General features: G+C 34.7%; 1 protein-coding gene and 1 pseudogene across 14 annotated transcripts in view; both read left to right on the forward strand.

Annotated features, from left to right (window-relative positions):
* Positions 1 to 13514, forward strand: part of LOC128627868 (lysine-specific demethylase 6A-like) — a 235619-nt gene that overhangs the window by 130685 nt on the left and 91420 nt on the right. For 13 of the 14 annotated variants that reach the window (XM_053668197.1, XM_053668198.1, XM_053668184.1 and 10 more), the window contains 2 exons: positions 9350 to 9443; positions 11004 to 11130. In XM_053668197.1, coding sequence (XP_053524172.1) covers positions 9350 to 9443; positions 11004 to 11130 — 221 coding nt within the window. The remainder of the gene's footprint in view (positions 1 to 9349; positions 9444 to 11003; positions 11131 to 13514) is intronic. The other variant, XM_053668185.1, reaches the window with a different exon arrangement.
* Positions 4139 to 4239, forward strand: LOC128627872 (uncharacterized; annotated as a pseudogene).

Here is a 13514-nt window from a genome sequence, read left to right on the forward strand (position 1 = left end):
ATTTCTATAAGATTTGTTACATATAGAAATAATCGTTTTACTATAGAATAAACCATCCTTCCACATACAAGAAACCACTGATGTAGGCAATTCAATGTGACTAAAAACACAAGACATTTAAGTAGTGTTGTTACAATTTATCTAAAATAGTTTCTCATACAGCTGATTAAAGTTGCAGGCTCAGCAGCTGGGGCCACATTAATTATTTTACCACAGGTCCACAGTTAATTGGTATGGGTAGAAAAAATAAATAAAAGTTTATTTAACATAAGTTCCTCCTGCAAGACAAAATTAGGAGATGTATAGAACATTTTGCTAAATATACCCAAATATTTTCATCTCATTTAAAAGTAACATTTCTCCATAATGTGAGGTTAAAAAAGAAACAAAAGAATATGTCATTGTTTTTGAAAGGTGATTTTCAGGTCTTCTTGAGGTTTAGCAGTCCATTGTTCCTCTGTTGCTTTCTTTACTTTGGTGTGATGGGTCCAAGGTTTTATTTCTGCCAGCTTCACAGATGGAGTGGTGAGGAGTACGTCCTAAGGTCCAGTCTACTTCTCTTCTAGTTGGCTTTCTGTTGAAGTTGTCATCCAAGTCTTGAACACCTTATCTGCAGGCTCAAAGGAATGTTACCATTCCTGTTAGGGATGGGTTATTACTACAAGCAAGGTCGTTAGTAATAGCTGAGTTATGACTTAAATGTTGTAGTGTCTTTACCTTTATTTCTTGAGCTATGTACATTTCTCCCACCCTTATCATAGCCTAAAATGGTTACCTGTACACAATTACATAGGGACTCAATCCCACTTGAAGGAGCCCCAATTATCCTGAGCAGGGAAATAAGTAAACCTTCTCCTGATGGGCATGACTTAACACAGGTTGGCTATATTTCTCTTTAACATGTGATTCTTCTACTCTGCCTTCTTAGCAGACTAAGATCTCTAAGCCATGTAGAGTAAACCTGATTTTCTAAAAATTCACAAACTTTCTGTGTGATTTCTAAATGAAAAGTAGGTCCATAATTGCTTTGGATGCTGCTGGATAGGCCAAAGAATTTTTCCTTCAGTAAGCCTTTCACTACATGTAAGGATTCGTCAGTTCCAGTAGGATGGGCTGCTACCAATCCTGAAAATATGTCAACAAAAATAAGCAAATATTTCCACCACCAGACCTACAGTATCTATATCTAGTTTCTTTGCCAGTCCTCAAACAGGCACTATACTGTTACTGTATTGTATCCTATCATTTTTCTGATGATCTGTCTTGGGTTATTTTTTTCTAGCACATAACACATCTAGCTATAGTTTTCCATATAGATTTAGAAGTTTTGGGACCTATTATCCAAGTTTTAATGAAGGTGGTTAAAGAATCTTTTCCATAGTGAGAGACCTTATGCAAATATTTCATGACTGGCTCTCATAAATTTCAGGAAGCAGTGTGACTTCTTTTTTTTTTCCTTCATCTACTATCAGGGCATTCTTTTGTAAAGAAAATTTTATTGATTGTGTTACTGTAATTGTCCCATTTTATCTCCCATTGACTCCTCCACCTGATACCCACCTTCCCTCCACTAATAACCCCTCATTTCATTTCCATATGTCTGTTTTGTACCTACAGTTGCTTATTTACCCCTGTATCTTTCCCCACATTCTACCCCTTCCTCCTCCCCACTGATAACCTTTGATGTGATCTCCATAGCTATTATTTTGTTCCTGTTTTTGTTTCATTTTGTTTTTGATTTTAGATTCAGTTATTGATAGTCGTCAGTTTGGTTCATAATTTTGATCTTTTTCTTACATAGTTCCCTTTAACAGTTCATATAACGATGGCTTGGAGATGATGAACTCCTTTAGTTTTACCTTGTCTGAGAAGCACTTTATCTGCCCTTCCATTATAAGTCATACCTTGGCTGGATAAAGTGTTGTAGGTTGTAGAGCATTGGTTTTCATCACGTTAAATACTTCTTGCCAGTTTGTTGTAGCCTGCAAAATTTTTTGAGAAATCAGCTGATAGTCTTAGGAGAACTCCTTTGTAGGTAACTCAGCTTTTCTATTTATGCTTTTAACATTTTCTCTTTATCTTTAATCTTTGGCATTTTAATTATAATTTATCTTGGTGTGGTCCTCTTTGTGTCCAACTTACTTGGAACTTCTAGGCTTTCTGGACTTGTATGTGTATTTCCTACAGCAATTTAGAGAAGTTTTCTTTCATTATTTTTTTCTAATAAGTTTTAATTTCTTGCTCTTCTGCTTCTGGAATCCCTGTGATTAGAAGGTTGGTACATTGATAGATGTCCCTTAGAGACCTTTTACTATTTTTTTTCTTTTTCTTTTTGTTCTGGTTGAATCTTAATTTCTCCCTATTGTTTCAAATTGTTGACTTGAATCCCAGCTTGTTACCATTACTGATGGTTCCCTGTAGATTTTACTTTATTGTAATTAGTGTAGCCTTCATTTCTTCCTGTATGTTGTTGCCATACTCAATGAGTTCTTTGAGCTTCCTGATAACAGGTGTTTTGAATGCTGCATCTGATAGATTGGCTATCTCCATTTCATTTCATTCTTTTTCTTGGATTTAATTTGTTCTTTCATTTGGTCATATTTCTTTGTCTCTTAAGTTTGGTAGCCTCCCTATGTTAGTTTCTGTGTATTGGGTAGAGCTGGTTTGACTCCCTGCCTTAGGTACATGGCCTATTAAAGGAAAGGCATCTGTAAATTCTATGGGACAGAACCTTAGATAATTGTCATGGAGGAGCAACAAGCTTTACCACATTGTGGCTCTGTGTGGGTAGAGGGCTTTAAAGCCCTTTAAGAGGGATTTAAAGGGACAGTGCCAAAACAAAAAAAGAAGGGACAGTGCCACTCTCTGACCTCAGGAGGTTTTCCTTCATCCACTCCCTGTATGTGATGGTCACTCTTCAAGTTGTTACCTGGTGGTAAATCCCAGAGGGGGTGGGTTTGTGTACATTCTAAGTCCCTGCAAACCCTTTAAGCAGACTCTCCTGAAATTCTGGTAGTTTCTTTCCCCACCCCCACCGGTTTTCACAGCCAGAAGTTACAGGGAGTTGTCTTGCCTAGTTGGGAACCCTAGGCTATGCTGTCTTGTGTGGGGTTGGGATTCCTCACTCCCAAGGGTATCCTTCCTGGTTTCTGTCCACCACACATGAATATGGGACCTTCCATTCCCTGATGCTGCTGCTGCTGCAGCTGCTTCTCCATTCCACACCACTTTTCTGTGTCTTTTCTCCACTTCTACCTGTGTGGATGAATGGGGCTTTGTCAAATCCTTAGTTGTTAGACTTTGACACAGCTCAACTTTCCAATGGTCAGGGAATTACATAGTTTGAGATCTAAGTATAATTCTTTTTGTGGTTGCATGAGGAAGTAAAGCCTATCTTACCTATGCTTCTATCTTGTATGGAAGTCCCAGGGCTTTGTTTATCACGTCATCAGCTCTCAGCTTTCTCTCAGTGTGCAAATATTCAGGGTTAGAATGTGACAAATCTAGAGCAGGTACCAAAGGCATTATAAAGATTCTTTTAGCAGCCTCGTTCACTGCTCAGTCAGCCAGATTGTTTCCTTTAGCCACTTTAGTATCTTCTTTCTGATGCCCCAGGTAGTGCAACTGCCACCTGTAAAGGTATCTGAATAGCCTCTAATAATTATAAAATTGCTAGTGCATGGTTCATCTTTCTACTGGGGGTATAATAATGCTCTTTTTTTCCCCCTGGATTGAACCATGTGATTGCCAAATTAAGAAAATCTTAATCTCTTTTTTGTTAAATGTCTTGATACATTCATTCTTATTTTGTGTGGCAATCCCAGTACCCTTGTCAGTGCAGTCAGTTCAGTTTTCTGAGCAGGGGTTCCCAGCAGCAAAACCCTGGCATATACTATTCTTTCAAGACTCAGAACTGCATACCCAGTGTTTCTATTACCTTTGTCCATATAACTGCTCCCATCTACATATAGAGTCCAGTCTGCCTATTCTGGAAAATGGCCCTGTAAATCCATTGTGCTAGAATAAACTTGATCAGTTACCTCAGTACAGTCATGTATTAGTGCAGCTGAGTCAAGAGAGGCACAGTTTAATTTACAGGTTTGACAAAGATGTTGGAATTGTAAAGAAGGGCTTGGGTGATTTTTCAGCAGGACATATAGTAACACTGGACCCATACACACATTAGCATGGCTTCTGTGCAAGCATGACATGCAAATTCATGAAGCATTCTATATTTAAAAGAAGGAAAAGGATGAGGGCTTGGTACCTGTCCATTCATCCAGCAATGAGCCACAAATTTCCTTTTTGCTCCAGCAGGCTCAGTGCTTGGTGGTGTGCACAAATGGTGATAGACTGCCTGAATGAAAATTTTTAGCTTCCTGTAAGAGCTCACAGGTGGCTGTCACAGCTCTCAAGCAGTCTGGCCACTCCTAGACAGTATGATTTAATTTCATTGACAAGTAAGTGATGGGTCACAAAATGCCATTAAGCATTTGGGTGGCAACTGTTATGCCAGTACCCTGCCTTTTGTGAATGTATAATTGAAAGCAATTTAGAAGGTTTGGATGCCCCAAGTCCAGTGCAAAAGCCAGGTGTATCTTCAAGAAACAAAAGCCTGGACTATACTCTGATCCTTTCAGAGCTTCATACACTAATTGACCCATAAGCCCAAAGTTTGAAATCCAAATGTAACAGTTGCCTGCAACTTCCCACGAATCTTTCTTAATGTTACCTGTTATTGGGAACTCTCATTTGAATTATGGTTTCTTTTCTTTTTCCGATAAGACTGCTTTTGCCAGACTCAAGCAGGAATCAAAGAAATCTTAACTGCTTGTTAGCAACTCTGGGCATTCTGTGCTTATACTTCATAGCCACGACTTGCCAGATTGGTGCAAGGTAGCTATAATATTCCTTAAACATGGTTGAAATGATGCCCCAGGAATTAAAGGTTGGCTACATATTGTTACACAGCCCCTCAGTGGCTGCTTGGCCCTTTTATGTCCTTTGTTATTATAAACTTTTAAGGCAATGTGTATTAATAGGGAAGGATTCATGCCTATTCCTCTAATGTCTGGGTCTTTATGTTAGGTTCACTTTGAGTGATAATAAAAGACATATTCATCATTCTCATATTTTCAGGGGCTTATGCATGCAAATCAGTATATTTCTGTAGGCCTGATAGATTCTTTCAAGAAATTCACAGGGGTCTTCTGTAGGCTTTTGTTCTACCACCTGCATCATATTCTGTTTAGGAACTCATATCTTCAGTCCCTCAAGGATGTATCTCTTTTAATGCTCTAAGACAAGAAGAGTCACATTAGGATCCCTGTTGGCCTTAATTAAAAGTATTGCCTTAGTAGTGTTGGGAGTTTCACATAGATTTTCTTGGTGCAGTCTCCTTTGAGCCTCCTCATTGGCTTTACTGAATTACCAAACTGCACTCAATCACCATGTGTAGAATATTCAGTAAGTCTGGTATGTCTGCCCAGCGTGGGCATTGGATGGCAAAATTGACTTAACTAAGTCTGTCAGTTTGGTAGGATGATCCCTAAGTCTTCTAATTTAATAGATCTTATGTGGAAAACATAGCGTGTGCCCAGTAATACCAGAGGTTTAGACCTCTGGACTTAGTACTACTGGAAGTGTTCACAGGATATATTGCTATGACCCAGGATTGCCTTGTATTCCATTATAGGCTCAGGATGGAGAGGTCATTTCAAGCTCACACCTTTGGCTCCTTCAGGGGAAGGAGGTCTCCTTCTTCAGAAGACAGTTCCTTAGAGGATGGAAGAGCTGTGGAAACCCTGACCACGTTCACAGCAGCCATAACACCCTGATTATCCCAGTACTTCTTTTCTGAGTTTTTGCCTTCTTCCACAGGCGTATTTTTTTCTCTGAGCCACCAACCTATTTTCTTTTAACCTGCATCTTTATAATGTAGAGTTATAAAAGCCTGTACATAAGGAATCTCAGGAAATGTGACACCTCTAATTTTGTTTTTTTTTTCAAGACTGACTTGATTATTTGTGCTCTTTATATTTCCACAAAATTATAGAGGGGTGTGTGTGTGTGTGTGTGTGTCTCTCTTTCTTTGGGATTTTTGACAGAAATTGCCAAAATCTGTACACAATACTATAAATAATTTAATACTAGCATACAACAATATAGGGGATGTTTTTCCATTTGTTCCTATCTTTTTCTTCATAGACATTTTGTACTTTTCAGTATACAAATCTTTTACTTCCTTAGGTATATTTCTAGGTCTCAGGCCTTTGATTTTCTGAGTATACTTTTAAAAATAACATACTTTTGAGTTTTCTCTTATTAACAAATTTTTCCTATTATTTCAAAAGTGTTAAATATATCACAGTAGCAAAAATATGCTATAGTCTTATCAGGTTTTGAAAGAGAACTGTAGACAGTGGGCTTATGTACAACATTCTAATGTACATACATAAGGATAAATACTTTCCCAAACATGTATACACACAAGAATATACCAGGATACAAAATTAACAATAAAAAGTTGTATTTTATATTCACTAATAAAGAATTCAAAAAGGTAAACAATTCCACTTAGAATTAAAAATATACTTACAAAAGTTATTTCAGAATTCTATAAAATACCACAATTTTTATAACTGTTCATCTGTCATTGAACTTTACCCATTCATCTGCCAATGGTATTTTCCTTATTATGGTTATTGTTAGTGCTGTAGTGAATTTACTAGTGATAATATCTCTTTGTTATACTGATTTTAGTTCTTTCAGATAAATACTCAGAAATAGGACTAGGTCATATGTTACTTCTAATTTTAATTTTATGATATTTTTATGCTATTTTACATTAACAGCTGTATCCTTTTGCATTCCCTCAAAAGTATGCAGGTTTCCAATTTCTCCATATCAGTACTAGCTTTGGTTTTTTGGTGATAGCTATTTTCATAGGTTTGAAGTGGTATCTCATGGTTTTGATTTGTGTTTCTCTTACTATTACTGACACTGAGCACTGTCTCATAAATCTGTTGGTCATCTTTATGTCTTCTGGGGAGAAATTCATATTCAAACCCTAACTTTATTAATAAATCGTTATAATATTTTTGTTGAGATCTAAATGTTCCTTACATATATTCAATTTATCCCCTTATTATGAAATAGTTTGCAAATATTTTCTCCCTGCATGAAAGCTGCAGTTTCAGTGAATCTGTCGACTGTTTCTTTGTAGTGGCAGGACCAGTATCATTAATTGTGTCCCTAAGTTTTTTTCTAAGAGTTTTACAGATTTTTAAAGTTCTTTTAAATTTGTTTTTTTTTTGTTTTTTTTAACAGTTAAGCATTTTATTTTATTTTTATTTTTTTTAATTTTATTTAGTTATTTTTCAAGTACAGTTTTTTGTCTATTTTTCCCATCCCAGCCTCCCCCGCCCCTTGCCCCCCACCTCCCCTCCCATTTCCACTCCCCCTTAGTTCTCATCCCTGTGTCCTTCCTATTTGTTCCTCCAAATCCCTCCCCCCATTTTTCCCCTTAACTTCCCTTCCTTCTCCCCTCTGGTCACTATCCCCTTGTTCTCTATTTCAGTGTCTTTGTTTTTTGTTTGTTTTTTTTTTCTGCTTGTTTGTTTGTTTTGTTGTTTAGCTTCCTGTTAAAGGTGAGATCATATGGTATTTGTCTTTCAACCCCTGGCTTATTTCACTCAGCATAATGCTTTCCAGTTCCATCCATGTTGTTGCAAAGGGTAGTAGCTCCTTCTTTCTCTCTGTAGCATAGAATTCCATTGTGTATATGTACCACAATTTTTGGATCCATTCATTTACTGATGGGCACCTAGGTTGCTTCCAACTCTTGGCTATTGTAAATTGTGCTGCTATAAACATTGTGGTGCATAGGTTCTTTGATATTGATGTTTTAGGATTCTTAGGATATAATCCCAGCAGTGGAATTGCTGGGTCAAAAGGCAGGTCGATTTTTATTTTTCTGAGAAAATTCCATACTGTTTTCCATCATGGTTGTACCAGTCTGCACTCCCACCAACAGTGAACTAAGGACCCCTTTTCCCCACAACCCCTCCAACATTTGTTGTTTGTTGCTTTGTTTATGATAGCCATCCTGACTGGTGTAAAGTGGTATCTCATTGTGGTTTTAATTTGCATCTCTCTGATAGCTAATGATATTGAGCATCTCTTCATGTGTCTCTGTTTAAAAGATAGTGTTCAATTTCTTTCTTATATTCAGTTTTCCTAATAATGCCATATATTAAATATACTAACCTTATATCTCTTTGTATTCTTGGCATACTTTTGAATATTAGTTGACTATACATATGTCAATTTTATTCCTAGTTATCTATTTTGCTCCATTAGTCTGCATTCCTGCCTCAATTCTAGTAATGAAACCATCCATCTTATATGTTATTGTACACAACATAAGCCTAACATAAGAAAGAAACCAGAGATTAGAGGGAAGAAGAGGCATGAATCCTTCCCTATTAATATACATTTCCTTAAAAATTTATAATAACAAAGGACATAAAAAGGGCCAAGCAGCCTCTGAGGGGCTGTGTAACAATATGTAGCCAACCTCTAATTCCTGGGGCATCATTTCAACCATGTTTAAGGAATATTATAGCTACCTTGCACCAATCTGGCAAGTGGTGGCTATGAAGTATAAGCACAGAATGCCCAGAGTTGCTAACAAGCAATTAAGTTTTCTTTGGCTCCTACTTGAATGTGGCAAAATGAATCTTACTGAAAATAGGAGCTAAATGTGGATTATCAGCTGCATGGGGGTCAGCACCCATTTACCTAAAATGCTGTACAAGGGTTAACTGTATTTTAAAATTAAGAAAAGATTTTAACTACTACTCCTACCATCTAACATTTTGTAAAGGATAGTAAAACCTGCTCTATTTTCTTAAAAATTTTGTGTGTATCTGTGAAAGTCTATGCTAATGCTACATTTGATAATAGAATATGTCTGTACCTTTGTGAAATTCAACTAACATGAGATTGAAATAATAAATTTTTGGTAACTTTTTGTATAAATCAGATTTTTTTAATGTCATTTAGAAGGGTCCTTTAATTAACTGTTATTCTGAAACAAGTCTGTCCAGGTTTAAAGAAATATTTAGTCAATAAATTAGCACTTGACTTTTTTATATAGAGATCAAAAATTTCATTAATATCTAAATTTTTTATACATAAGCCAGTTTACAAATATGTATTAGTTTTCATTTCATAACTTAAGAAGTTAAATACATTAAATCATTAGCTCTTTATAGTCTATAGTATTTCTGTTTAAAGATTTAGCTTTTAATTTTTCTATGCATATTCCTCTCTTTTTACTCCTTAGCAGAAGTATCATTTTGCAAAAGAAGCCTATGAACAACTTTTACAAACAGAAAACCTACCTGCACAAGTAAAAGCAACTGTTTTGCAACAGTTAGGTACATACAAATTTACTTTTTATTATATATTTAATTAATTTTTTAAAATTTGGTATGAATTGCAGCAGTTAGGTACATGCAAATATACTTTTTATTATATACGTAATTTTTTAAAATTTGGTATGCATGAGAACAAGTAATTAATATTTAATTAATTTTTTAAATTTGGTATGCATGAATTAAAAGTTATTTTCTATTTTAGAATTTTGTGTTTTAGGATTGTGACATTTATTAATTTAAAATTGCATTTAAAATAAATATTTACAAATGTTTCTACTATAAATGTATATCATTTTTTTGTCTTGAGTTGATATATTATATTTATACTCATTGTCTAGGACAGTTCACTCAAAAATGTATTTAAATACAGTGCTTTCAGTGCAGTTAGTCCCTTTAAATTCTCAACATGACTCCTAGTACTTCTCCAGTCAAGGAGGCACACCGCAGGTTTGGCACCACATGGAGTTAATGTAATTAAAATCATTCACACAGGTAACAAGTGGTTTTTAGCTTGCTTTCATAAGTCATTCATAATATAAATTCATTCAGATGGCTCACATAAAGGTAAAAGAATATGTATTTTCCTTAGCAGTTCATTATATTGTGTGTTAAAAGAGAAAATCAGATATATAAAAGTTTTTTTTTACTTAGAGGTCTTTGGTAAATGAAACAAAACTAATTGATTTTGTTCGTTACTTATCGTGTCTGTTTGATATTTCAGTGTTTGTTTGTTTTCCCTTTAACTTTTTCTATTTGGTCTTAATCAAATAGTTTCTAAATTTTAAACACAGTTATGAACAATAACATGAGTATTTTCATAATCAACCATCTTATCTTCAATAACATTAGTAGCAAACTGTGTAGATAGGAGTTCAAAAGGTTATTTGTACACTTTAGTTGACTTACAGCTGAAACACTGGTTTATATTTGTCTTACATGATTAACATATTTTTATCTAAATAATTCTGAACCATTATATTAATCAATCCTAGTACTGCTCTTAGAGGTCCTTGAACCCATTTTTCACTTATATTTCAATGTAGCATAAAGGTTTCCTGTGTTTTGTTTTTATTCTTGTTCAAATTTGGGGCATTATATATGGGCATTAGTGAAAATAACCAGTGCCAGTATGGCAAAGGGTATTTCATAATTTTGTTTTTTATTTAAATGGTTTATCTTTGATTATATGTTTTTATTTACTCCTCACATTTTAAAAACACACTTTAACCTTTAAAGATATAGTAAATTAATCATGCTTATATTATATTGATTATAAGGTGGATTTTCTAAATTTATATTTAGAAAGGAGAAACTATAACTTCTAACATACTTAGCGCCAGTACGATGCAATTTCTCCCTCTTCCTTAAGAGCTTTTCAGTAGCTTTGATTTTATCTTTTTATGTGAACCAGATTTTCTGTAGCTATCTTTGGTAGTTTGAAATTAGGGAAAGTTCTATCCACCATAAATAAATGTGCTAAAAAGAATATTGTAATTAGTGTTCTTAAAACTAGTAGAATAGTTGAATCGTGGGTAAATGCTTATACTTTTTAAATTGTAGGATGGATGCATCATAATGTGGATCTACTTGGAGACAAAGCCACCAAGGAAAGCTATGCAATTCAGTATCTCCAAAAGTCATTGGAGGCAGATCCTAATTCTGGCCTGTCTTGGTATTTCCTTGGGAGGTGAGACCAGACACTTGGATTGTGCTGTCTAGAGTTGACTTAGAATCTAGAGTTGACTGTCTAGAATCTAAAATGTTAGATCATATAATATAACTTTGATAATAACATTTTATTTAGAATATATTGTAGCCAAAATTTTGGGGAGATAAAACAGGGTCTCTTAAATTTAGTGTTTTACTGAGAAATTATTTTGCTTTTAGCGTTTTCTTTTTACATTATTTCATGTGCCTTGAATTATTGCTAGTTTGTCTTTAAAACTTTTGAAGTATTGTTATTCATTTCAGTATTTAAATTGTGATCCCTCTGCTTTGATATTTTTAATGTGTTCATTTTTATTAATTTCTAAATTCTACCTGATGATCATTAGAAGCATATTGAAAATTTCACTCGATATTGGAAGGTCTCAATTTCTATTTTACCAGTAAAATAAGAGGATTGCATTAGATTAGTCAGGTACATTTTCTCAAGGCTATAAACTTAATTCAGTTGTATTATTTTACATTAATAGTGAATCCTCCCTCATTTTTTCAAAGGTGGTTTATTTTGCAGAATTTTGTGATGAAACTAATTGAAATTTAGCTTTTGCGTTAATTTTAAGTGTATTTTTGTTTTAAATTTTTATTAATTGAGACTTACTTTAGATTTTAAATATTTGAAGGAGATTACTATGATCATTCCTTTTCAGAATTTTATTAATCATGAAGTTAGCTACTTTTAGTTCAGATTCTTTAAAAATATTTTTATTTCTAAATTACTATTGATATACAATATTACATTAGTTTCAGGTATACAACATCATAATTAGACATTTATATAATTTACAAAGTGATTCCTCCAATATTTCAAGTACCTACCTAATTACTGTAGTTATTCTCATATTATTGACTATATTCCTTGTGCTGTACTTTATATCCCTGTATCTATTCTGTAACTTCCAAACTGTATTTCTAACTCCCTTCACCTTTTTTAGCCAGCATCCCAAAGCCCTTCCCATCTGGTAACCTTTAAAATGTTCTCTGTATCTATGAGTCTGTTGCTGTTCCACTTCTTTGTTTATTTTGTACTTTAGATTCCTGATATAAGTAAAATCATCTGTTGTCCTTCTCTGTTTTCTTTTATTCAGCACCACACCCTGTAGATTCACTCACAATGTCCCAGATGATAAGACTTCATTTTTTTTTATAGCTGAGTAATATTCCATTGTATGTATGCCCCACTTCTTTACCTACACATCTATTTATGGACAGGTAGCTTCTGTGGTTTGGCTGTTATGCAAAACACTACAATAAAACTTAGTAGGGTATTTTTCTAGTCTTCTTCAAGGCTATCAAGAGTCAAGTTTGAGTTGTTTGCATTGAGTGTCCAAACTTCATCTTTTCCACTGAAGTCCTCTTAGAGAAGCTGAATTTTTGTGTCTACTGTTTTAGAATTGAAATAAATATCATTTGGGTTTAAAGCTAACACTACTAGAACTGTTAATACAATGTATAAGAGGAGACCAAAACCAACCAGAATTATCTTCTGGAGGGCAGGGACTTTGTAGTACAGGGTTACTGGCTAGGTGAGTGTTCTAGGAATCCATGTTCTGTAAACTACCTGGCATTGTTGTGAGAGGTTGCATTCAGCTTCAGTGAATTGTTTCCAAGATTCTTTCAAATTGTTTGCACATTTCTTGATGGGTGATTTATGAGTGTAACTGCCCACACACAGCAGATTGGTTTATTTTTAGACAATAAATGGTATAACCCCTGTGCCTTATTCTGCCTGTTCACCCAGTCTCATCCCAAGCAGTGTTTTTAAAATGTTTTATTTATTTATGTTTAGAAATGGGAAGGGAGAGAGAGAAGCATCGATGTAGGAAAGAAACATTTATCAAGTTACCTGTCTTGGACGCACTACTGGGGGACCTGGCTAACAAACGAGGCATATGCCCTAACTGGGGATGGGACTGGTGACCATCAGTTCACAGGCAGGTGCTCAGTTCACTGAGCCACATCATAGAGAACCCAAGTGACATTTTTTGTTTTGGTTTCCTGATGAAAAAGTTCTCAAAGCAAAATATTTTACCAATGTGAAAAGAGGTGAAATAAAAACTGGCAGAAGCACTAAAAGGCATCAAAATTTTGGTGCATTCATAAACTGTTTTAAGCAGTAGACTAAATGTCTCAATAGATGTATTGCACCAGATACAGAGTACTTTGAAGGTTACTGAATTTTAAATGTGTAATAATACATACCCAATTTTTTATCAATAAATTATCTGATTTGGGGGTTCCCGTTCATATATCTTAATGTAGTGACTATAAAACAGGGTGTTACTAGGAAGAGAAGAAGTATAAACATTACCCACATTGGTAACATTCTTACTGCAATATATTAAAAGA

Source organism: Artibeus jamaicensis, unplaced genomic scaffold, assembly GCF_021234435.1.
Source record: "Artibeus jamaicensis isolate MK-2021 breed Jamaican fruit bat unplaced genomic scaffold, CSHL_Jam_final contig_478, whole genome shotgun sequence".
Taxonomy (NCBI): Eukaryota; Metazoa; Chordata; class Mammalia; order Chiroptera; family Phyllostomidae; genus Artibeus; species Artibeus jamaicensis.